Source organism: Scyliorhinus torazame, chromosome 7 (assembly GCF_047496885.1).
Source record: "Scyliorhinus torazame isolate Kashiwa2021f chromosome 7, sScyTor2.1, whole genome shotgun sequence".
Lineage (NCBI taxonomy): Eukaryota > Metazoa > Chordata > Chondrichthyes > Carcharhiniformes > Scyliorhinidae > Scyliorhinus > Scyliorhinus torazame.
In genome coordinates, this window is record NC_092713.1 from 167,942,479 (window position 1) to 167,969,400 (window position 26,922).

Here is a 26,922-nt window from a genome sequence, read left to right on the forward strand (position 1 = left end):
CATGCGGCGTATGTTGGGCCAGATTCCGGACCTGGAGACAGGTGGCCAGATAATGGGGGGGGGGGATTTCAATACGGTGCTGGACTCGGCACAAGATTGCTCCAGGTCTAAGACGGGTAGGAGGCTGGCGGCTGCCAAGGTGCTGAGGGGGTTCATGGACCTGATGGGAGAAGTGGACCCATGGAGGTTTGCGAGGCCAGGAGCCAGGGAATTCCCATTCTTCTCCCATGTCCACAAGGCCTATTCCCGGATTGACTTCTTTGTTATGAGTAGGGTGCTGATTCCGAGAGTGGAAGATACGGAGTACTCGGCGATAGCCATTTCCGATCACGATCCGCTTTGGGTAGACCTCAAGCTGGGGGAGGAGAGGGACCAGCGCCCGCTGTGGCGCTTTGAGGTGGGGTTGCTGGCGGGCGAGGAGGTGAGCGGGCCGGTCCGAGGGTGTATAGAGAGGTACCTGGAGGCTAATGACAATGGGGAGGTCCAAGTGGGGGTGGTCTGGGAGGCGCTGAAGGCAGTGGTCAGGGGAGAGCTGATCTCCATTAGGGCCCATAAGGAGAGCAGGTAGAAGAGAGAGAGGGAGAGGCTGGTGGGGGAGATGGTGAGGGTGGACAGGAGGTCCCGGATGATGGATTGCTTGGGGAGCGGCGCAGCCTCCAGGCCGAATTCGATCTGTTGACCACCAGGAAGGCGGAGGCGCAGTGGAGGAAGGCGCAGGGAGCGGTATATGAATACGGAGAAAAGGCGAGCCGGATGCTGGCGCACCAGCTTCGGAAGCGAAAGGCAGCGAGGGAGATCGGGGGATTTAAGGATGGGGGAGGGAGCATGGTGCGAAGTGGGGTGGGTATCAATGGGATCTTCAGGGACTTCTATGAGGAACTGTATCGGTCCGAGCCCCCGCTGGAGGGAGGGAGGGATGGGTCGCTTTCTGGACCGGTTGAGATTCCCGAGGGTGGAGGAGGGGCAGGTGAAGGGGCTGGGGGCGTTGGTTGGGTTGGAGGAATTGGTCAAAGTGATAGGGAGCATGCAAGCGACGAAGGCACCAGGGCCGGATGGGTTCCCGGTCGAATTTTACAAGAAACATGCGGACCTGTTGGGCCCTCTGTTGGTAAGGACCTTAAACAAGGCAAGGGAAGGTGGGGCTTTGCCCCCGATTATATCTTGGGTGCTGATCTCTTTGATCCTGAAGCGGGACAAGGATCCCCTACAATGTGGGTCATACAGGCCGATCTCACTCCTAAATGTCGATGCAAAGTTGTTGGCGAAGATTTTAGCCACGAGGATAGAGGACTGTGTGCCGCAGGTCATTCACGGGGATCAGACGGGGTTCGTGAAAGGGAGACAGCTGAATACGAATGTACGGAGGCTCTTGAATGTTATAATGATGCCGGCGGTGGAGGGGGAGGCGGAGATAGTGGCGACGATGGATGTGGAGAAGGCCTTTGATGGGGTAGAGTGGGGGTACCTGTGGGAGGTGCTGAAAATGTTCGGGTTTGGGGAGGGGTTTATCAGGTGGGTTAAGTTGCTGTATGAGGCCCCGGTGGCGAGTGTGGCCATGAACAGAAGGAGGTCAGAGTATTTTCGGTTCCACCAGGTGACGAGGCAGGGGTGTCCCCTGTCCCCCCTGCTCTTTGCGCTGGCAATTGAGCCCCTGGCCGTGGCATTGAGGGAGTTGAGGAATTGGAGGGGGCTGGTGCGGGGTGGGGAGGAACATCGGGTGACGCTCTCTGCGGACGATATGTGGCGGACCCGGTGGGGGGAATGCCGGAGGTGATGAGGGTTCTCAGGGAGTTTGGGGATTTCTCCGGTATAAGCTCAATATGGGGAAGAGCGAGTTCACCCAGGGGACCAGGAGAGGGGGAATTGGGGAGCTCTCACTAAAAAGGGCGGAGAGGAGTTTCAGGTACCTGGGCGTCCAGGTGGCTAGGAGTTGTGGGGCTCTGCATAAGTCTAACTTCACAAGACTGGTGGAGCAAATGGATGAGTTTAAGAGGTGGGACGTGTTGCCACTCTCCCTGGCGGGTCAGGTGCAGTCAGTTAAATGACGGTGCTCCCGAGATTTTTGTTCCTGTTCCAGTGCCTCCCCATCCTGATCCCCAAGGCCTTCTTCAGGCGGGTTAATCGGAGCATTATGGGGTTGGTGTGGGCGCAGAAGACCCCGAGGGTGAGAAGGGTGTTCCTGGAGCGGTGCAGGGATGGGTGGGGGGTTGGCGCTGCCTAACCTCTGTGGGTATTATTGGGCCGCCAACGTGGTGATGGTGCGTAAGTGGGTGATGGAGGGGGAGGGGGCGGCATGGAAGAGGCTGGAGATGGTGTCCTGTGTGGGAACGAGCCTGGAGGCGCTGGTGACGACGCCGTTGCCGCTTCCCCCAACGAGGTATACCACGAGCCCGGTGGTGGCGGCTGCCCTCAAAATTTGGGGGCAATGGAGACGTCACAGGGGGGAGGTGGGGGTCTCGGTGTGGTCCCCGATACGGGGGAACCACCGGTTTGTCTCGGGGAGGATGGACGGAGGGTTCCTGAGCTGGCACAGGGCAGTTATTAGAAGGATGGGGGACCTGTTTGTGGACGGGAAGGTTGCGAGCCTGGGTGAGCTGGAGGAGAAGTTCGGGCTCCTCCCGGGGAACACCTTCAGATTTATGCAGGTAAGGGCGTTTGTTCGGCGGCAGGTGGTGGAGTTCCCACTGTTGCCGCCATGCGGGGTCCAGGACAGGGTGCTGTCGGGGGTGTGGGTTGGAGAGGGGAGGATCTCGGCAACGTATCAGGTGATGCAGGAGGGGGAGGAGGCCTCGGAGGAGGAGCTAAAAGGTAAGTGGAAGGAGTTGGGTGAGGAGATTGACGAGGGGTTGTGGGCGGATGCCCTGGGGACAGTGAACTCTTCCTCCTCTTGCGCGAGGCTCAGCCTCATACAGTTTAAGGTGCTGCATAGGGCTCACATGACCGGGGCAAGGATAAGCCGGTTCTTTGGGTGCGAGGACAGGTGTGTTAGGTGCTCAGGGAGCTCAGCAAACCACACCCACATGTTCTGGGTGTGCCCAGCGCTGGAGGACTTTTGGAAGGGTGTAGCAAGGACGGTGTCGAGGGTGGTGGGTTCTCGGCTCGCAATATTTGGGGTGGCAAAGGAGCCAGGAGTGCAGGAGGCGAAAGAGGCCGGTATTCTGGCCTTTGCATCCCTGGTAGCCCGGCGAAGGATTCTTCTTCAGTGGAAGGATGCGGGGCTCCCAAGCGTGGAATCCTGGATCAACGATATGGCGGGGTTTATTAAATTGGAGAGGGTGAAATTTGCCTTAAGAGGATCGGTGCAAGGGTTCTTTAGGCGGTGGCAACCATTCCTAGACTTCCTGGCAGAGCGTTAGAAGATGGTCAGCAGCAGCAGCAACCCGGGGGGGGGGGGGGGCTCGGTTTGTTTTTCTTGAGTGGGCGTGTATATTTGCTTTTGTGTTGATGTTGGCTGTTAATTTATTATTTATGTATACGAGGTGGGGGGGGGGGGGGGCGGTTTGTTCTTTTCTTTTTGTATTTTGTTGTTGATATTTTGTGAAAATTTGAATTAAAACATTTTTTTTTTTTTAATCTCACGATTTAACAGCCTCGTTGCATCACTGAGTTTACCTTTGGACGGGCATGTCTTGAAGATATATGGACATACAAATTAGGAGCAGTAGGCCACTAGGCACCTCGAGCCTGTTTCGCCATTCAGTAAGATCGTGGTTGGTCCAATTTTAATCTCAATTCCACATTCATGTCTCCCCCCCCCCCCCCGCCCCCCCCTCCCCCTTGTTATTCAAGAATCTATCTAGCTCTGACTTCCAGTGGCGGCCATGGAGTAGCAGGTCGCACATTTGGTAGCACCCGTTTGTGATGAAACTTTTGGACCATTTCTCCTGTTTATTTAGGAATTTCACTGGATAAATTGGTAGAGAGTGAGACAGTGAGGAGAAATCCCCCACCAGTGTATGGAGCAGTGGACTAGAAGTGGCCGTGTAAGGAGACATAGTCAGCAAGGAAGACGCGTGCAGAGCTGGCCGTGCAGGAAAGCATGGTGGAGTAACAGGACCCTGGTGCTTCTTTGGGGAGAGCTTAGCCAAGACCCGATTAAGGCATTGATTTATCGTGTGGAACAGCGTCCAGAAACCCACGGACGGGTGATTCAGAAGGTGGACGAAAAGGTGTCCGAACAAGAGGACCATTTAACCGCTTTGGAGGTCGAGGTGGGGCTGATGAAGGACCACCACGAGGGCATATGTGGCAAGTATGCTGGAAAAGATGATAGGAGATGGGGCGTTTACAGAGCGCATAGAGTCTTGCAAGGAAGCCATGAGCAAATGAACCGCCGAGGGCGATGGTGGTACAAATGCATCAGTTCCTGGACAAGGAACAGATTTTGCAGTGGGCCAAGAAGGCACAGAGCTGCATGTGGGAGAACTGTGAGTTGCGCATCTATCAGGACCGAGGCGCGGAACTGGCCAGAAGGCGGGCCAGATTTAACAGGGCAAAATCGGCCCACTTCAAAAAGAGGATGTTGTATCCAGCGCGTCTTTGGGTCACGTTTGAGGACAAGGAACTTTATTTTGAATCACCGGATGAAGCTATGAACTTTATCAAGGACAAAAGGCTAGCAGGGGATTAAGATCACTGAACCCTGGGGGAGGGCACTGAGGTGGCGATATGGTCAAAATCACTTCTTTGTTGTTCTGAATATGCAGTGCTGTCTGTAACAAGGGGTTATTTTTGTTTGCCCCTTCCTTTTTTCTTTGGTTTTCGTTGTGATAAGATGTTTGAGCAGCTGCTCAGAAATGTAAAAGTTAACTCTGTTCCATTGGAAGTTGGGTGGAGGGATTTTTTCTACTGTTTGTTTACTGGGGACTGTGATGCTTTGAATATGTATGTCCAAGCGGAGGGAGAACAATGGGAAGATAGAATGTCTGGTGCCATGGAGGGAGAACAATGGGAATATAGAATGTCTGGTGCCATGGGCGGGAGCTACCATGCTAGCTAGGTTAGCTCGCTCAGTGTTCTTCAAATTTTTTTTCTGGGGACACATTTTTACCAACCGGCCAACCTTCAGGACCCAACCCGGCCGACCTTCGGGACCCATGCTGTCTGACCAGCGCGACCCACGCCGTCCGACCTGCACGACCCACCATTTTCTCTGACCTTGTTTGTTGCTGGCAAAAATGGAGGAAATGGTCCCTTTGGTCCCTTTGGCCCCCCGAACTTGGAAAAAAAAAGGCTGCGAGCATATTTAAAAAATGCAGCCGCACTGCGCATGCGTGCCCGATCATCGGTGCGCATAGTTTTGCGCATGCACACTGGTGATCGGGCACGCATGCGCAGTACGGCCAAATTTTTAAAAATCTGTTCCTGGTCATTTTGAAGGCCGTTTGCAGCCGGCATTCGTTAAAGCCGGCTGCTGCCATTTGCGCGACCGGGAGCACCACGACGGACGGCTCCGCGACCCTTCCAACACCCGCCCGTGACCCACCTGCGGGTCGCGTCCCCGAGTTTCACAATGCCTGAGCTAGCTCACGGAAGCGCAGTGGGGGGTGAGCAGGTGTTATGTTTGATATGATGGGGTTGGGTTTCTGGTGCTGTTACTATGGGGGAGGGAGAGGTGGGGGGGGAGCTGCTCTGCTGACAGGGGAGGAACTGTTGTTAGGGGACAAAGGGGAGGCCGAGGACGGCGGGTGCCCGAGGAGGCGAGGGATGCGAGCTGGTGGCTGGCCTAAGAAGGGGGATGGCTAATCGGCGGGGAAGCCATTGGTTTGGGACTCTGGAGCAAAGCACTGAGCAGGGCCAACTCAACTCAACCTCCTCCTGTGCAAGGCTCAGCCTCATGCAGTTCAAAGTGGTGCACAGAGCACACCTAACCAGAATCCGAACGAACAGGTTCTTCCCGGAAGTGGAGGACAAATGTGAACAATGCAAGGGAAGCCCGGCCAACCATGCCCACATGTTCTAGGCTTGCCCCAGACTTGTAGGGTTCTGGACAACCTTCTTCGAGGCAATGTCCAAGGTTGTGGGGGTGAGGGTGGAGCCGTGCCCACGAGTGGCAGTCTTCGGGGTATCGGAACAATTTTCGCTTTCCTAATCGCATGCCAGAGAATCTTATTTGGCTGGCGATCAGCAGCACCACCCACAGCTGCAGACTGGCTGGCAGACCTGGCGGAACGTCTCCACCTAGAGAACATCAAATACAGCATCCGAGGGTCTTAAGAGGGCTTCCACAACGCGTGGGGGCAATTTGTCGGCCTGTTCAAGACCTGTTTTTTCTTTGTTTATATATTTCGAGTACCCAATTCATTTTTTCCAATTAAGGGGCAATTTCGCGTGGCCAATCCACCTACTCTGCACATCTTTGAGTTGTGGGGGCGAAACCCACGCAAACACAGGGAGAATGTGCAAACTCCACACGGATAGTGACCCAGAGCCGGGATCGAACCTGGGATTTCAGCACCGTGAGGCAGCAAGGCTAACCCACTGCGCCACCGTGACGCCCTCCAAGACCTATTTGAGGCCAACAGTGACTAGGGAGGGAGAGGGAGAGCAGACAGAGACACACACTACAAGGAGGTACAAAAGGAGAAGGGGGAAGGAGATGAGGAGGAAATCCAGGGGAGCCACAGAGTCAAGCATGAGGGCAAGGAGGGGGGAGAAAGCACACTCCTCTCTTCCCCCCCCCCCCCACAAGGCCTGCAACAAAAAACGCAGAAAAGAGGATCGGAGCTCAGCAATAGAACACCCAAGGCGGAAGAGGGGGATGGGGCGAAGACATACCGAGAAATGTGTATGTAAATAAGAAAGTGTACAAAGTGTAAATAGTGGACACAAATGTATCATTCTATAAAATTGAAAAACAGCAATAAAAAAATATTTTTTTAAAGTTTGTAGTTGTAGGGGATTCTATTATCAGGGGGATAGATAGTATCCTTTGTGAGCAGGATAAAGAGTCCCGCATGGTATGTTGCCTGCCCGGTGCTAGGGTGCGGGACATCTCTGACCGGCTTCAAAGGATACTGGAGAGGGAGGGGGAGGATCCAGTTGTTGTGGTCCATGTCGGTACCAACAACATAGGCAAGTCTAGGAAAGAGGACCTGTTTAGAGATTATAAAGAGCTAGGATTCAAATTAAAAAACAGGTCCACAAGGGTCATAATCTCCGGATTACTGCCCGAGCCACGTGCAAATTGGCATAGGGAGGCAAGAATAAGGGAAGTTAACACGTGGCTGAAAGAGTGGTGTGGGAAAGAGGGGTTCCTTTTCATGGGACACTGGCATCAGTTTTGGGACAGGGGGGACCTATACCGTTGGGATGGTCTCCACCTGAACCGAGCTGGGACCAGTGTTCTGGCGAAAAGAGTAAATAGGGTGGTCAATAGGACTTTAAACTAAAGATTGGGGGGGAAGGGAACGTCAGGGAACCAAGAGGTGAAGTAATCAGTGGGAAGCGTAGCTGCTTAGGAATACAAAAAAGCACGGAAAGACAAAACTCAGGAGAGGTTACAATAGTCCCCATCCCACAAAATATGACACAGTGTATGGAAAGGCTCAGTAAACCAAGGTCCACCACACTAAGAAAACAAAAAGGGACGGTCAATAGAGAATTAAAGGTGCTATATTTAAATGCGCGCAGTGTACGGAACAAGGTAGATGAGCTTGTGGCCCAGATTGTGACTGGCAGGTATGATGTGGTAGGCATCACAGAGACATGGTTGCAGGGGGTTCAGGACTGGCATTTAAACATCCAGGGATTCACAACCTATCGAAAAGACAGAGAGGTGGGCAGAGGGGGCGGGGTTGCCTTGTTAATTAGGAATGAAATTAAATCAATAGCACTAAACGACATGGGGTCGGATGATGTGGAGTCTGTGTGGGTAGAGTTGAGGAACCACAAAGGCAAAAAAACATAATGGGAGTTATGTACAGGCCTCCTAACAGTGGTCAGGACCAGGGGCACAAGATGCACCACAAAATAGAAAGTGCATGTCAGAAAGGCAAGGTCACAGTGATCATGGGGGACTTTAATATGCAGGTGGACTGGGTAAATAATACTGCCAGTGGACCCAAGGAAAGGGAATTCATTGAATGTTTACAGGAGGGCTTTTTGGAACAGCTTGTGATGGAGCCCACGAGGGAACAGGCCATTCTGGACTTAGTGTTATGTAATGAGCCAGACTTGATTAAAGATCTTAAAGTAAGGGAGCACTTAGGAGGCAGTGATCATAATATGGTCGAATTCAATCTCCAATTTGAAAGAAAGAAGGTAGAATCAGATGTAAAGGTGTTACAGTTAAATAAAGGTAACTACAGGGGCATGAGGGAGGAACTGACGAAAATCGACTGGGAGCAGAGCCTAGTGGGAAAGACAGTAGAACAGCAATGGCAGGAGTTTCTGGGAGTAATTGAGGACACAGTACAGAGGTTCATCCCAAAGAAAAGAAAGGTTATCAGAGGGGGGATTAGGCAGCCATGGCTGACAAAGGAAGTTAGGGAATGCATCAAAGCAAAAGAGAAAGCCTATAATGTGGCAAAGAGTAGTGGGAAGTCAGAAGATTGGGAAGGCTACAAAAACAAACAGAGGATAACAAAGAGAGAGATAAGGAAAGAGAGGATCAAATTTGAAGGTAGGCTAGCCAGTAACATTAGGAATGATAGTAAAAGTTTCTTTAAATACATTAAAAACAAACGGGAGGCAAAAGTTGACATTGGGCCGCTCCAAAATGACGCTGGTAATTTTGTGATGGGAGACAAGGAAATAGCCGAGGAACTGAATAAGTACTTTGCGTCAGTCTTCACAGTGGAAGACATGAGTAATATCCCAACAATTCCGGAGAGTCAGGGGACAGAGTTGAATATGGTAGCCATCACAAAGGAGAAAGTGCTAGAGAAACTAAGAGGTCTAAAAATTGATAAATCTCCGGGCCCAGATGGGCTACATCCTAGAGTTCTAAAGGAGATAGCTGAAGAAATAGTGGAGGCGTTGGTGATGATGTTTCAAAAGTCACTGGAGTCAGGGAAAGTACCAGAGGATTGGAAAATCGCTGTTGGAACCCCCCTGTTCAAGAAGGGAACAAGGAAAAAGATGGGAAATTATAGGCCAATTCGCCTAACCTCGGTTGTTGGCAAGATTCTAGAATCCATTGTTAAGGATGAGATTTCTAAATTCTTGGAAGTGCAGGGTCGGATTAGGACAAGTCAGCATGGATTTAGTAAGGGGAGGTCGTGCCTGACAAACCTGTTAGAGTTCTTTGAAGAGATAACAAATAGGTTAGACCAAGGAGAGTCAATGGATGTTATCTATCTTGACTTCCAAAAGGCCTTTGATAAGGTGCCTCACGGGAGACTGCTGAGTAAAATAAGGGCCCATGGTATTCGAGGCAAGGTACTAACATGGATTGACGATTGGCTGTCAGGCAGAAGGCAGAGAGTTGGGATAAAAGGTTCTTTTTCGGAATGGCAACCGGTGACGAGTGGTGTCCCGCAGGGTTCAGTGTTGGGGCCACAGCTGTTCTCTTTATATATTAACGATCTAGATGACGGGACTGAGGGCATTCTGGCTAAATTTGCCGATGATACAAAGATAGGTGGAGGGGCAGGTAGTATGGAGGAGGTGGGGAGGCTGCAGAAAGATTTAGACAGTTTAGGAGAGTGGTCCAAGAAATGGTTGATGAAATTCAACGTGGGCAAGTGCGAGGTCTTGCACTTTGGAAAAAAGAATAGAGGCGTGGACTATTTTCTAAACGGTGACAAAATTCATAATGCTGAAGTGCAAAGGGACTTGGGAGTCCTAGTCCAGGATTCTCTAAAGGTATACTTGCAGGTTGAGTCCGTAATTAAGAAAGCAAATGCAATGTTGTCATTCATCTCAAGAGGCTTGGAATATAAAAGCAGGGATGTACTTCTGAAGCTTTATAAAGCATTAGTTAGGCCCCATTTAGAATACTGTGAGCAATTTTGGGCCCCACACCTCAGGAAGGACATACTGGCACTGGAGCGGGTCCAGCGGAGATTCACACGGATGATCCCAGGAATGGTAGGCCTAACATACGATGAACGTCTGAGGATCCTGGGATTTTATTCATTGGAGTTTAGGAGGTTGAGGGGAGATCTAATAGAAACTTACAAGATAATGAATGGCTTAGATAGGGTGGATGTAGGGAAGTTGTTTCCATTAACAGGGGAGACTAGGACCCGGGGGCACAGCCTTAGAATAAAAGGGAGTCACTTTAGAACAGAGATGAGGAGAAATTTCTTCAGCCAGAGAGTGGTGGGTCTGTGGAATTCATTGCCACAGAGGGCGGTGGAGGCCGGGACGTTGAGTGTCTTTAAGACAGAAGTTGATAAATTCTTGATTTCTCGAGGAATTAAGGGCTATGTAGAGAGAGCGGGTAAATGGAGTTGAAATCAGCCATGATTGAATGGTGGAGTGGACTCGATGGGCCGAATGGCCTTACTTCCACTCCTATGTCTTCTGGTCTTATGGTTTGTCAGGGAGCGATTTGGAATTGGCAGCTGAGGAGCAAAGTTTGTGGCGGCGAGAAATTTCCAGCTTTTGTTTCAACTGCAAACTTTAAAATTGTGTCGCTTAATCCAAGTCCAGGTCATTAATATGGGCAGTTCTCCAAATTCTAACCCCTGGGGGATACCAGTGCATATTTTAGTCTACAAAAGAACATTTCACCGCTACTCTGCTTTCTGTCCCTCAGCCAATGTCAAATCCATGCTGCCACTGATCCTTTAATATTGTTAACAAGTTTATTACGTTGTCATGAAAATGTGCTTTATGCCAAACAATGATTTTGTATTCTCCATGACTCCCATCTACTCATTTGCTTACCTTTATATTACAGGCTTGCTCCATTAATCTCCTGGCATTTTCCTCAGCCCTGTAGCGTTTTGGCAGTTGAACACGGAAGAACTTCAAGGCCCCTTCGAAGTCAGCCTGCAGCAGGTCCTCCTTAGATGTCTAGGAAAGGGAAACTGAAAATGAGCTGCAACTTGAATGTACAATCCATGAAGTTTTATTTAATTTACTTATCAGAAAACTCAACAAATTAGCTTCCCTTTAGCAGCGCTCATTGAAATGAGAGAAGTGATGCTTCTGGAGATCAAAGCTTTGGATATCACTGACAGTTCTGTCAAGCGAGTCAAGGTCTGCCGTAAACACAAAAGCTGTAGGGTCTTGCACAATTCATTGATGCGCAACCTGAAATGTTAAGGCTCTTGCTCATTCTGGTTTTCAAATCTGTCCAGAGCCTCACCCCTCCTATCTGCAGCTCCTCCAGTCCGACAACACTTCAACAACTCTGTCTCTTCCAAATCCCAAAATTTCATCGCTACCATTGCTAGCCGTGACTCCAGCTACGTAGGCGCTTGGCTCAGGGATTTCACCTCCTCACCTCTATCTCTGCTCCTTTAAAACACTTGTTGGCACAGGCCACTCAAAGATGTATCAGGACAGATAGCCAAAAGCTTGGTAAAAGAGGTAGGCTTTACAAAATGCCTCAAAGGAGGAAAGAGAAGGAGAGATCCAGGGAGAAATACCACAGCTTAGTGTCTTGGCATTGAAGGCACAGCCACCAATGGCAGAGCCATTAGTGGTGTTGTAATCTCTGGATTACTTCCAGCGCCACGTGCTACTGAGTACAGGAATAGGAGGATAGAGGGTTGCTGAATGGATAGTGCAGGAGGGAGGGCTTTAGTATCCTGGATCACTAGATCTGTTTCTGAGGAAGTTGGGACCTGTACAAGTTGGACAGGTTGCACCTGAACCAGAATGGGACCAACATCCTTATGGGGAGGTTTGTTAATGGTGTGTGTGTGTGTATGTGTGTGCGTGTGCCTATGTACACTGGGGTACAATTTGGGGAGGGGGGGGGGGGTGATGCAAAGCCAAATATGGAAGAAAAACCAAGTCAATCTGGAAGGCAGAGCAGAGACAAGAGAATATGGCAAGGCTGAATGCAAGAAGTTTATATTGTGCAGTCTATTTAAACATTAAGTGAAATCTATTAAACAATAAAAACAATTAAAGCACCAATTCTAACTCAAATGCTGGGGAACTTAATTCTTTCCTGACAGATTATGACAGATTCAAAACAGTGGATGTCCTCGAGATGTATAGAGTGCAGAGGGTTACTTAAAAGAAATTAGGAGAGCGAATAGGGGGCATGAGAAAACACTGGCAAACAAAATAAAGAAAACTCCCCAAGGTGTTTTATAAGCATGTCAATGGCAAGAGGATAAACATAGGAAAGAATAGGATCCATTAGGGCAACTTGTGTGTGGTGCCGAAACACATGGGGGAGGTATTAAATAAGTATTCGCACCTGTGTTCACTATGGAGAAGGACGATGTAGCTATAGAAAGCAGGGAGGGGGACTGTAATATAGTGGAACAGATTAGCATTGGGGGAAGAGGTGTTAGTGGTTTTAGTGGGCTGCTGTGTGAGGCAAGAGAGGAGATTGCAGGGGCTCTTGATGCTAATTTTCAAAAGCTCTCTGACAACAGGAGAGGTACCAGAGGACTAGAGGACAGCTAATGTGGTATCATTTTTCAAGAAGGGAAGTAGGGAAGAAAACAGGTAATGAGAGGCCATTGAGTCTAATTTCAGTGGTAGGGAAATTACTGGGGAAAATTCTGAGGGACAGAATTAAACTCCACTTGGGGAGGCAAGGATTAATCAAGAATTGTCAGCGTAGCTTTGTCAGGGAGAGATCATGTCTAACAAATTTTATTGAATTTTTCTGAGGAGGTAACAAGGAGTGTAGGTGAGAGCAGTGCAGTTGATTTAGTCTACATGGACTTCAGTAAGGCTTTTGACAAGGACCGGCATGGGAGGCTGATCAAGAAGGAAGAGCCCATGGGATCCAGGGTAATTTGGCTAATTGGATAAAATTGGCTTTGTGACAGGAGGCAGAGGGTGATGGTTGAAGGTTGTTTTGTGACTGGAAGCCTGTGTCCAGTGGTGTTCTGCAGGGATCGGTGCTGGATCCCTTGCTCTTTGTAGTGTACATTAAAGATCTAGGTGTGAATGTGAGGGGTCTGATCAGTAAGTTTACAGATGACACAAAAATTGTTGGTGTGGTAAATAGTGAGGAGGAAAGCTGTAGATATAGGACGATATAGGCGGGCAGGTCAGATCGGTAGGACAATGACAAATGGAATTTAACCCTGAAAAGTGAGGTGATGTATTTTGGGAGGACTAACTAGGCAAGGAAATACACAGTGGACAGAATTTACTGGCTATCCACGCCTGCGGGATATTCCGGTCCCACTGACAGCACACAGGTTTCTCAACGACAAGAGGTGCAGTCAATGGGAAACCTTGTTGACAACGGCGGATCCAGAAATTCCCGCTGGCTGGTGTGCCGCCCCTGCCACCCAAAAACACTCGGTAAATTTCGCACACTGAATGGTAGGACACCAGGAAGTATAAAAGACCAGAAGGACCTTGGGGTGCATGTCCAAACATCCCTGAAGGCAGCAGGATAGGGAGATAATGTGGTTAAGAAGACATATGGATACTTGCTATCGTTACTAAGGTATAGAATATAAGAGCAGGGAGGTTATGATGGAGCTGTATAAAATGCTCGTCCAGTGGGAAGGTACTGTGTGCAGTTCTGGTCATCACACGATAGGAAGGCAGGTGCCAAGCCTGGGCTGGAGAGTCTCTGGGGTTGTTCTCCTTAGAGCAGAGAAGGCTGAGGGGGACCTGAGTGAGGTGCATAAATTATTTTTTTTTAAAATACATTTAGAGTACCCAATTCATTTTTTCCAATTAAGGGGCAATTTAGTGTGGCCAATCCGCCTGTCCTGCACATCTTTTGGGTTGTGGGGGCGAAACCCACGCATACACGGGGAGAATGTGCAAACTCCACACGGACAGTGACCCAGAGCCGGAATCGAACCTGGGACCCCGGCGCCATAAGGCCGCAGTGCTAGCCACTGCACCACCGTGCTGCCCGAAATGTCTAAAATTATGAGGGAGTAGATCAGGTTGATAGGAAGAAACTTTTCCCCTTAATAGAGGGGTCAATAAACAGGGCGCACAGATTTAAGTTAAGGGGCAGGAAAGTTAGAGAGGATATGAGCAAAATCCTTTTCACCCAGTAGCGGTAGCGGGAATCCGGAACTCACTGCCTGAAAGGGTGGTAGAGACGGGAACCCTCAACAGTTAAGAAACATTTAGATGAGCTCTTGAAATGTGATAGCATTCAAGGTTACGGACCAAGTGCTGGACAATGGGATTAGAATAGACGATTGATGGCCAGCACAAACAAGTTGGGCCAAAGGGCCTCTTTCTGTGCTGTAAAACTCTGACTTTACTTAAAATTAGGGATGGTCAAGAGGCCAGAATGAAGTGATCAGAGATATCAGGGAGTTGTGGAGATCACACAAACGAGGGTGTTGAAAACTAGGATAAGAATTTAAAAATCTAAACCTTGCTTAGCCAGGAGCAGTGATGGGTCAAGGTATTTTAGGCAGATTTTTGGCTGATCTGGAGTTTACAAAGTGTAGAATATGGGAGGCTGGTCAGGAGCGTATTGGAATACTCAAGTTTGGATGCAACAAAGATTTGGATGAGGGGTTCAGCAGCAGATGAGCTGAGACAGGGTGAAGTCGAGGGTGATGTTGCTGAGGTTGAAAAAGGGAGCATTAGTGATGGCGTGATGCATGGTCAGAAGGTCACCTCAGGGTCAAATAAGACATCAAGGGTGCGATCAATCTGGTTTAATCTCAGACTGTTGTCAGGGAGAGGGATGGAATTGTCAGCTCGTTAGCAGAGTTTGGGGTGGTGAGCAATTTCCAACTTCTATTTCATCTGCAAACTTTGAAATTGTGTCGCCTATACCGGAACCAGGTCATTAATATATTTCAAAATGGGCAGTGCTCCAAATTCTAACCTCTCAGTTCATTCTTCTAGTAATTTGGTGAGCGGGACCTGCTTTTATATTATAAGCCTAAATTAGAAGGGAAGGATCCTGTCTACCTGTCCTGTTACCCTCAGGAATTTGTGGATATGAGCTCCAAGGTCTCTCGGTTCTTCTACACTTTTCAGTATCCTACCATTTAATGTGTTGGCCCTCACCCGTTTACCCTCCACAAATCCATTACTTATTGAATCATAGAAGGGATACAGAACAGGAAGCCAGTTGGCCCATCAGGTCCCTGCAGCAGCAACTTAGCTAGTCTCACCACCCCATCTAATTCCCTTACCTGCAAGTCTTTTCCCTCAAAAGTGTTTATCCATGTCCTTTTTGAAAGGAAATAATTAAACCTGCCTATACCACTCTTTCAGACAGTGCATTCCATATCCTCACCACTCGCTGTGTGAATCTGTCTCCACCACACTCTCAGACAGAACATTCCAGATCCTAACCAGTCAGTGGGTGAAAATGTTGTCCATCATGTCACTTTTAGTTCTTTTGCCAATCATCTTAAATCTATGTCCTCTGGTTCTCGACCCTTCCATCAATAGGAACTATTTATCTCCATCAACTGTGTCTAGGCCCCTCATGATTTTGAATACCATTTGCTACTCTTCTGTCCATCTGACCATTCCATTGATACATTCTTGGAAGTTTACAGGTTTCTTCCTCACTGTCAACCACACAGAATCATAGAATTTACAGTGCAGAAGGAGGCCATTCAACCCATCGAGTCCGCACCGGCTCTTGGAAAGAGCACCCTATTTAAGCCCTCGCCTCCACCTAACCCCATAACCCCACCTAACCTTTTTGGACACTAAAGGCAATTTATCATGGCCAATCCACCTAACCTGCACATCTTTGGACTGTGGGAGGAAACCGGAGCACCCAGACGAAACCCACGCACACACGGGGAGAACAGGCAGACTCCACACAGAGAGAACAGGCAGACTCCACACAGACAGTGACCCAAGCCAGGAACGAACCTGGGATCCTGGAGCTGTGAAGCAACTGTGCTAACCACTATGCTACCGTACTGCCCCAAATTCTGTATCATCTGCAAACTTCTTACATACGCACCTGACATTTAAGTCCAAATCACAAGGGTATACCACAAATGACAAGGGACCCAGTACAGAACCCTGTGGAACCCCACTGGAAATACCTGTCAACCATTACACTGCTTCCTGCGACTGAGTCAATATTTTCTTTACCTGGCTCACCTCTTGCAGTTGGATCCCATGTGGTTTTACATTTCATAGAATTTTATTTCATAGAATTTACAGTGCAGAAGGAGGCCATTCGGCACATCGAGTCTGCACTGGCTCTTGGAAAGAGCACCTTACCCAAGGTCAACACCTCCATCCTATCCCCATAACCCAGTAACCCCACCCAACACCAAGGGCAATTTTGGACACTAAGGGCAATTTATCATGGCCAATCCACCTAACCTGCACATCTTTGGACTGTGGGAGGAAACCGGAGCACCCGGAGGAAACCCACGCACACACGGGGAGGATGTGCAGACGCCGCACAGACAGTGACCCAAGCCGGAATCGAACCTGGGACCCTGGAGCTGTGAAGCAATTGTGCTATCCACAATGCTACCGTGCTGCCCTTTCTGGCCAGTCTGCCATGTGGGACCATGTCAAAAATCTTGATAAAATCCATGTGCACTACACCAAATGCACTACCCTCACCTTTTCTCCCTGCCAACTCAGAAAATTCAATTAAGTTAGTCAAACCCAAAATTCCTTTACAAAATTTGTGCTGACAGTCCTTGGTCAATGTATGCTTTGATACATGGCAATGTGTACTCTCTCTGAATTTGCTCCAATAATTTGTCCAACACCAAAGTTTGGCTGACCAGCCAGTCTATACTTGAATGTCAACCCATTTCTCGTTTTTTAAACCACTACCATCTAGAAGGACAAGGACAGCAGATACTTGGGAACACCACCGCCTGGAGGTCCCCCTCCAAGTCGCTCACCACCCTAACTCAGAACTGTATCGCCGTTCCTTCACTGTCACTGGGTCAAAACCCTGGAACTCTCTCCCTAACTGCACTGTGGGTGTACCTACACAACTTGGACTGCAGCGATTCAAGAAGGCAGCTCAGCACACCGTCTCAATATTGTTGAAACATCTTAAGGATGGATTTGAAAGGGTTTGTGGGGTTTTAGTGGACCCAATGCTCAATGTCTTCCTGTGACTGTGGTGGAGCAGAAATCAACCAGTCTCATGGAATGTTGAACAACATAGTAGAACAGTACAAGCCAGGCGTGGTCATGCTTAAACTATGTAGCGTTACCACACCTCAAATACAATATACAATTCACATCAGTGGCCCTGAAGGTAGTTTATAAAAGAGTCACAATGCTGCTCTCGCATTGAAAAATAAAACAATCACATAAAATATGGTTTTTCGAAAGGGGAACAGAGAACACACCCACCGTTGAGGTGTGGGGAGATAATAAACAGTATGGAAAAAAGAAAATTGTATCTGCAACATCTAAACTAAAACACAAGGATAGGAAAAAAAACCTGGATACTGAATGGCAAGTTTATATAGTATCTTTCATAGCCTCAGGACATTAAACGTGCTTTTGAAGTGTTGTCACTGTTGTAATGTAAAAAATGAGGCAGTTCATTTATCTCCCACAAATAGCAACAAGATAAATGATTAGATCACTGGTTTTAATGAATTTATTTTAGTGACAGGTTGGACCTGTATCCATTGGAGTTTAGAAGAATGAGTGGTGACCGAATTGAAAAATACAAGATCCTGTTCCCTCCAATGGAGAGATTAGAATGAGGGGAAACAGTTTAAAAATAAGGGGTCTCCCACTTGAGTCAGAAATTAGGAGAAGCATTTTCTCTCAGAAGGTCATTAGGAGAGCAATGGAGTCAGGGTTATTCAACATTTTCAAGGCTGAGTAAAATAAATTCTTTATTGAAAAGGGAGTCAAATTTACCCATTTGTATATATGGTCGTGCATATTGGCCAAGGCTCAGGGAAAACTCAACGGCTCTTCGAAATAGTCAGCATGGATTTTGTTGCAGATGGGACCTCAGTTTATCGTCTCATCTGGAAGGCGGCAGTGCTCACAGAGCAGCGCTACTTCAGTACTGCACTGGGAGTAGAGGCTTAGGTCATATACAAGTCTCTGGTTTGGAGTGAACTTCCAGACAAAACTTTTGTTGTTATGATGGAATCATGTCTGCTTACAGCACAGATAGCCAAGCTCCAGCTGAAACAATGCCAGGATCTCATTCACTCCCTGAAGCCCTGTATTCATCAATGCATGCTCCAATAAATTATTTATTTTCCCCTGACTAGGTTCAATGGTATATTGGAAATGTTAGTCACAAAAAGACCAAAGTCCAGTGAGTTCTCTGTTTACTGTTCTGGTAGTTACAAGTTACAACGATAATAGGGTTATTGACTTGCATTGTGATCAATTTCCACTAATTACTCAATAACAGAGCAGACGTGGGGTGAGAAAACACCAGTGTGGAAAAGCTTTGGGGACCAAGTCACCTGTTTTTCCCAAACACGTTAAACATTCGCATCATGTCTTAAATTAGTCATATATTGTATTCCAAAATATTACAGGAATATCGCTGTTATCCGGCATGCTCCAGGAAGGGGGAGGTGCCAGTTAGCTAAGATGTCCACATTTTCATCCAAATCGGAAAGCTCCAGGGTAATCAAGCGGTTGTTGAGGTCTTGAGAGAGGTGCGGGAGCGTGTGAATCTGTGCGGAGTCTGCACGTTCTCCCGTGTCAGCGTGGGTTTCTTCTGGGTGCTCCCGTTTCCTCCCACAAGTCCCAAAAGATGCGCTGTTAGGTGAATTGGACATTCGGAATTCTCCCTCAGTGTACCCGAATAGGCACTGGAGTGTGGCGACTAGGGGATTTTCACAGTAACTTCACTGCAGTGGTAATGTAAGCCTACTTGTGACAATAATAAAGATTATTATTATTAGTGAGCGATGCTGAAGGAACATGGTGTTCCAGAGAATGGAAGACGAGACCAGAGTGAGGACAAGTCGCCGACAACAACTATGTGCGCGAGTTAGACATCTCCAATCAGACATCTCCAATCAAAATCAAAACACAGACCTGACTTCAGAATTTCCGGATAATAGAGAATTATTGCCGTTAAAGTGGCAGATAACAAAAACTTTACTATGTATTCTGGAGGAAATCTAATTTTAATTTTTCCCTTATGAGGAACGATAAGCGAGGTCTTAAATGTGCTCTGTGGCGATGCATTTTCTAACAACCCTTGAAATGTAGAGAAATGGCTCCTAACGTTTCCTCCCTCTGATGACTTTTAGATCAACGATCCCCTATCGCTGACTTCCTCAAAACTGAGAAAACAGTGTCTCCTTCCTTCAGAGCTTTCAAAGCCTATTCTTGGCCTTCACTGCTCCAATGGAAACTCATAACACCTACATGGAAGATGGTGAAATTTGAATTTGTGATGAATTTAGGAATGTTTTTATATGTAGTGTATGTGTGTCTGTTGCAGTCATGTTAATAAATTAATTTAGATTAAGGTATCCAAATTATGTGCCTGCTAAAGCTATGATGAAGGGGTTAACAACTAGGCAGGCTGTGATGTCACTCTGGAAGGGCTGGGTCTGTTTTTAGTTTCGTTTTCAGTCCTGCCCGGTGTCTGTTTTTAGTTTCATTTTGCAGGTTCTGCTCAGCATTCTGAGGATAGGAGGTGTGTGTTTCTCAAACTGACTTCTGAAAGCTTCTCTCCCAAGGACTTTGTGAATAGATCTATAAACCACTAAATGTTAACTGTATTAATATGCGGCATTTGACCTGGGTGTGTGGATTGTGCTTATTTGAAAGTTCAGAAGTAGATGGGAAAATAAGCTCAAAAGACCTTTTTTTTTTCAGAACTGTATAACTGTTAATTGAAAAGTTGATTTTTCCTTGGGTGTTAATGGGATTAATTCTGTGTTGTTAATAATGTTTGTTTTAATATAAGAGATCCCTAGTTGTCAGTGGAATAACTCCTCGAGCGAAGTATCCTCTCCTCACAGTTTACAAATTGAAAGATTTTTGGGGTCTCACTGATTTCCTAATATAAATTGGGGTCTGGTCCGTGTACCCCAACAAATTCAATAAAAATTTAGAATTAAAAGTCTAATTATTCACGGTGCTAAGGACCCGGATTTGATCCCGGCCCCGGGTCACTGTCCGTGTGGAGTTTGCACATTCTCCCCGTGTCTGTGTGGGTTTCACCTCCACAACCGAAAGTTGTGCAGGCTAGGTGGATTGGCTATGCTAAACTGCCCCTTAATTGGAAAGAAAAAGAATTGGGTACTCTAAATTTTTTTTTTTTTTTTTTTAAAGTCTTTTATGACAATTGATTGTCAAAAAACCAAGCTGGTTCACTGATGGCCCTTCAGGGAAAGAAATCTATCCTTACCTGGTCTGGCCTACATGTGACTCCAGATCCACAGCAATGTGGCTGACTCTTAATTGTCCTCTGAAATGGTCTAGCAAGTTATCAGTTCAAGGGCAATTAGGGATGGCCTACCTAGCGATGTCCCCACACCACACCCCCTGAACAAAGACTGGCCTGGTCGCATTTCAGTAAATTATTTGAACCTTTTAAGTACCAATGTTTATCTGCATAGATTCATACAACACAGAAAGAGGCCATGCAGCCCATCATGTCCATTGTGGATCTGACTGTATTTTCCAGCATATTCACCATTTTTTAGGCAGAGTCTTTGAATATCCTCAAAAGGCAGTGGAAGCAGAGTGTTTGAATATTTTTTAGGCAGAACTAGATGGATTCTTGCAGTGCTAAGTGAATATCAAAATACTTCTTAAAAGTCACAAGAGTTTCGGACACAACCACCCTTTCAGGCAGCAAGTTCCAGACTCCCACCACCCTCTGGGTGCAAAGGTTTCTCCTCAACTCCCCTCGTAGCCTTCTACCTCTTATCTTAAATCTATGCCCCTGGTTATTGACCCCTTTACTAATGGAAAAATGCCATTCTATTCACCCCATCTAGTCTTGTACACCTTTCAGATCCCCACTCAGCCTTCGCTGCTCAAGAAAAACAGCCCAGCTCTATTCAATCCTTCCTCATAGCTCACACCCTTAGGCAGCATCCTGATCAATCTCCTCTGCACGCCCTCCAGTGCAATCACATCTTTAATATCATATGTCACAGCTCAAAAATGGGATGTTTGGCCGAACTGGTCCATGCCCGTGTTGCCTATTTAAGACAGGTGAGAAGAAATGTTTTCTCGGAGATTTGAGTGTCCCTGGAACTCTCTTCCTCAAAAGGCAGTGGAAGCAGAGTCTTTGAATATTTTTTAGGCAGAACTAGATGGATTCTTGATAAGCAAGGGGGTGATGAGATTACAATCAGATCAGCCTTGATCTCATTGATTGACGGAGAAGGCTTGAAGGGCCGAGTGACTTACTCCTGCTCCTAATTTATATCTTTGTATATTATGATGCACACCGGTTAGCTCAGTTGGCTGAATGGCTGGTTCGTGATGCAGAGCGATGCCAACAGCGCAGGTTCAATTCATGTATTGGCTGAGGTTATTCATGAAGGCCCTGATTCTCAACCTTTCCCCTCGCCTTAGGCATGGTGGCCCTCAGGTTAAATCACCACCAGTCAGCTCGCTCTCTCAAAAGGAGAGAGCAGCCTATGATCCTCTGGGACTGTGGCGACGTCTACATTTTAAACAGGTTTTAACAATTCTTCTGCTCATCAATTCTATCCTTCTATAAATGAACCTGTGTTTTAATTGTTAATAACACTGGCCTCTTTAATTAGCTATGAGGAGAGGTTGAATAAACTTGGTTTGTTCTCACTGGAACGAAGGAGGTTGAGAGGCGGCCTGATAGAGGTCTACAGAATTATGAGGGGCATAGACAGAGTGGATAGTCAGAAACTTTTTCCCAGGGTAGAGGGGTCAATTACTAGGGGGCATAGGTTTAAGGTGCCAGGGGCAAGGTTTAGAGGAGATGCACGAGTTAATTTTTTTTTACACAGAGGGTAGAGGGTGCCTGGAACCCGCTGCCGGAGGTGGTGATGAAAGCAGGGACGATAATGACGTTTAAGGGGCACCTTGACAAATACATGAATAGCATGGGAATAGAGGGATACGGACCACGGAAGTGTAGAAGATTTTAGTTTAGACGGGCAGCATGGTCGGCACAGGCTTGGAGGGCTGAAGGGCCTGTTCCTGTGCTGTACTGTTCTTTGTTCTTTGTTTTTTTTTAATGAGCTTATTACCCTGTCCCTACTTTATGAGATTTGAGTTTTTGCATCCTTCGAAGCCGTTGCTGTTTTATCCCATTTACTCACATTTTCCAAAGTGTATTTGGCCTTATGATTTGTAATGACCTCCAATTGGCATTATTGGTTGGCCAATTGGAGTATGAGCTCCCTCAATGATAGCTCATTGAGGGGGCCCATATAATCACCTGTGTTGGCTTTGTGAAGCAGTCTTAAGTTGACTGGAATGCTAGCAGCACTGTTTGGAGCTGCTCTTGTATATAGTTATTGCAAATAAATACTGGTGTGGTGACGAAACCCCTGCCTCCTGTGGATTATTAAATGATTCTTCCTATCAATACCTCACATTTATCTATAGACCAAAGATGCGCAGGCTAGGTGGATTGGCCAAGCTAAAGTTCCCTTTAGTGTCCAAAGATGCGGAGATTAGGTTATGGGGTTACAGGGATAGGGTGGGGAGTGGGCCTAGGTAGGCCGCTCAGAGGGTTGGTGCAGAATTGATGGGTCGACTGGCCTCTTTCGGCACTGTAGGAATTCTGTGTTTCTATATTGAAATTAATTTGCCAATTTCAATCACCCATTGCTGGTTTTTCCTCCCAATTGCAGAAGCCCAACTTAATTGCATGAGATCAACTTATCCACATTAAGTTACGCTTACAATTTGTTTGGCCATTCTGTTACCTTATCTGCTTCTTCCTGAATTCTCCGGGAATTCTTCCACAGACCCCAAGATGCCAACAGCGAACCCAAGCAGACTATCAATGAACCGGAACAGCAGACCGAGAGATCTGCGGTGCGGCAACCGAAGAGGAAAGAGTCGAATTGGACCCCTCCGGAAGGCCGCTGCCCTAGCCGCGACATGTATGCTCAAGCCGTCAGGAGTCGCATCAATGCCAGATTCATCAGTCGCATTCGCAAGACAGCCCCGAACGTCACCCAAGCACAACGCAATGCCATCCGCACTCTCAAGACCAACCGCAGCATCGTCATCAAACCAGCAGACAAAGGAGGGGCCACTGTCGTACTGAACAGAACGGACTACTGCAAAGAAGTATACCGACAACTGAACAACCAAGAACACTACAGACAGTTACCCGCAGATTCAACCAAGGAACACATCCGCCAACTTAACAGACTGATCAAGACCTTGGATCCAGATCTTCAGAGCACCCTACGTGCTCTCATCCCACGTACTCCCCGCATTGGAGATCTCTACTTGGAAAATACACAAGGCCAACACACCAGGCCGTCCTATCGTTTCAGGCAATGGGACCCTGTGTGAGAACCTCTCTGGCTACATCGAGGGCATCTTGAAACCCATCGTAAAAGGTACGCCCAGCTTCTGTCGCGACACGACGGACTTCCTACAGAAACTCAACACCCATGGACCAGTTGAACCAGGAACATTCCTCGTCACAATGGACGTCTCGGCACTCTACACCAGCATCCCCCATGACGACGGCATTGCTGCAACAGCCTCAGTACTCAACACCGACAACTGCCAATCTCCAGACGCAATTCTGCAACTCATCCGCTTCATTCTGGATCTCAACGTCTTCACTTTCGACAACAAGTTCTTCATCCAGACGCACGGAACTGCCATGGGGACCAAATTCGCACCCCAATACGCCAACATCTTCATGCACAAGTTTGATCAAGACCTACTCACCACACAGAGCCTTCAACCAATGTTATACACCAGATACATCGATGACATTTTTTTCCTTTGGACCCACAGTGAAGAATCACTGAAACGACTACACGATGACATTAATAAGTTCCATCCAACCATCAGACTCACCATGGGCTACTCTCCAAAATCAGTTGCATTCTTGGACACACTCGTCTCCATCAAGGACGGTCACCTCAGCACTTCGCTTTATCGCAAGCCCACGGATAACCTCACAATGCTCCACTTCTCCAGCTTCCACCCTAAACACATCAAAGAAGCCATCCCCTATGGACAAGCTCTCGGTATACACAGGATCTGCTCAGACGAGGAGGAGCGTAACAGACATCTACAGACGTTGAAAGATGCCCTCGTACGAACGGGATATGGCGCTCGACTCATCGATCGGCAGTTCCAACGTGCCACAGCACAAAATCGCACCGACCTCCTCAGAAGACAAACATGGGACACAACCGACAGAATACCCTTCGTCGTCCAGTACTTTCCCGGAGCGGAGAAACTACGACATCTTCTTCACAGCCATCAGCACATCATCGATGAAGATGAACATCTTGCCAAGGTCATCCCCATACCCCCACTACTTGCCTTCAGACAATCGCGTAACCTCAAACAAACCATTGTTTGCAGCAAACTACCCAGCCTTCAGAACAGTGACCACGACACCACACAACCCAGCCATGGCAATCTCTGCAAGACGGGCCAGATCATCGACATGGATACCACCATTACATGTGAGAACACCACCCACCAGGTACGCGGTACATACTCGTGCGACTCGGCCAACGTTGTCTACCTCATACGCTGCAGGAAAGGATGTCCCGAAGCGTGGTACATTGGCGAGACCATGCAGACGCTGCGACAACGAATGAACGGACATCGCGCGACAATCACCAGGCAGGAATGTTCCCTTCCAGTCGGGGAACACTTCAGCAGTCAAGGGCATTCAGCCTCTGATATCCGGGTAAGCGTTCTCCCAGGCGGCCTTCAGGACGCGCGACAACGCAGAATCGCCGAGCAGAAGCTTATAGCCAAGTTCCGCACACGAGTGCGGCCTCAACTGGGACCTGGGATTCATGTCGCATCGCATTCATCCCCCACCATCTGGCATGCGAAATCCTACCAATTGTCCTGGCTTGACACAATTCACACCTCTTTAACCTGGGGTTACCCCATCTCTGGATCTGTAAAGATTTAATCACCTGCTAATGCTCGCATTCCAAGCATTGTCTGGCATCTTTGAATCTGTCTATATATATGTTTCTGGAAAATACCTCTTCATTCACCTGAGGAAGGAGCAGCGCTCCGAAAGCTAGTGACATCGAAACAAACCTGTTGGACTTTAACCTGGTGTTGTAAGGCTTCTTACTGTGCTCACCCCAGTTCAACGCCGGCATCTCCACATCTTCCTGAAGTGTTCACTCATAGCCTATTCAGACCTCATGTCTGTGTCTTCCTGCAACCACCCCCCACCCCCCGCCCTCACTGTTTCCAACCTCCTGCATTTGTGTCATATGCAAATTTCAATACTTTTTTAATACCTGCGATCAAACCATCTTTTTGTCCTGAGAATAAACGTGCGGCCCCCAGGGCACAGACTGCCAACCCTGTTCTAATCTGAACCATACTCCTTCACTCTAAACTGTTTCCTGTCCATCAACAGACCTTCTATCTGTGCTCTTACATTTTCTCATTTGACAGAGAATTTGTTGAAATTTGTTGAAAACATGAAAATCCATATAACACCAATTGTATTCCATGATGAATCCAATTAGTCATGTCTTACAAAATACTATTAAATTTAGCTTTAACAAATCCATACTGGCTATTCTCGACAATGGACCAAGTTAGTTACCTGGTTTATCTTTTGAGATTTGAAGCGTTCTGCCAGCCATTCTCCAGTCCAATACCACAATCGGCATATTTAGGAATGATAGAAAAATTGTGGCCAGAGCCTTTTGAGATCTTCTCTCCAACCTCAACAGCTCAGGATGCCTGGCATCACGGCTTGATGACTTACCCACCTCGGGTCCTGCTTTTTGTTCAGAACCATTGCCATTTCCACCATGATTTCCAACAGTTGTTCTCTAAAACACCTACATTGTCACCATACGTCTTTAAAAAAAATTTGAAATATTTATCACATTCTAAAATTAGATTCACTTTCATTACAGAGAGCCCTACCTCTTCTTTAACAGTTCTCTAATTTATATTTTACAACGCTTTATTGTTTCATTTTATATTATCTGTTGGCCTATTCTTGTATTCAATCAATCCCCTTTTCAGCTTACTACTACACACTCTAGATTCCTCATGATTTTTAACTCATCAAACACATCCCTTTTAAATCATTTTGTTTCAAACCCATGTCACTCATCTTTGCAGACACCTTTTTCCTGTTAAGAGTACATTATTTTTCCTCCATCAATTTTACATTTGGAATATTTTCCACTGCAGTTTTCCCCTTTATTTGCTAATGATCCAGTTGCCTTTTTGATCTCCCACCCTCAAAGTCTTTATCCTCTTCTATTCTTACACTGAACCGTAGAATCATAGAATCCCTATCCCATGGTGCGATCATTTTGGCCTCAACAGTTCTCCACTATCGTATCAATTATTACGATAGCATTATTATTTGGCGGTAATGTGGTTAGCACTGCTGCCTCACAACCCCAGGGTCAATTCCAGCCTTGGGTGACTGTCTGTGTGGAGTTTGCACTTTCTCCCAGTGTCTGCATGGGTTTTCTCCAAGTGCTCTGGTTTCCTCCTACAGTCCAAAGATATGCAGGTTAGGGTCATAGGGTGGGGGAGTGGGCCTAGGTAGAGTGCTCTTCCAGACAGTCGATGCAGACTCAATGGGCCAAATGGCCTTCTTCTGCACAGGAGGGTTTCTATGGACTTCTTCTAAATTTCCTAAATCAAGCAATCTGTCTTCCCACCACCTCCCCCTGCCCCTCAAAAGGCTCAAGGGTTGTAGGGTCCTTTGATTTAATAGGTTTGGGTGACCTAGGTTCT

General features: G+C 47.4%; 1 protein-coding gene across 4 annotated transcripts in view; it reads right to left on the minus strand.

Moving 5' to 3' along the window:
* rabgap1l (RAB GTPase activating protein 1-like) overlaps positions 1 to 26,922 on the minus strand; it is a 934,074-nt gene that overhangs the window by 106,727 nt on the left and 800,425 nt on the right. For all 4 annotated transcript variants that reach the window (XM_072511773.1, XM_072511772.1, XM_072511776.1 and 1 more), the window contains one exon: positions 10,837 to 10,965. In XM_072511773.1, the coding sequence (XP_072367874.1) occupies positions 10,837 to 10,965 (129 nt within the window). The remainder of the gene's footprint in view (positions 1 to 10,836; positions 10,966 to 26,922) is intronic.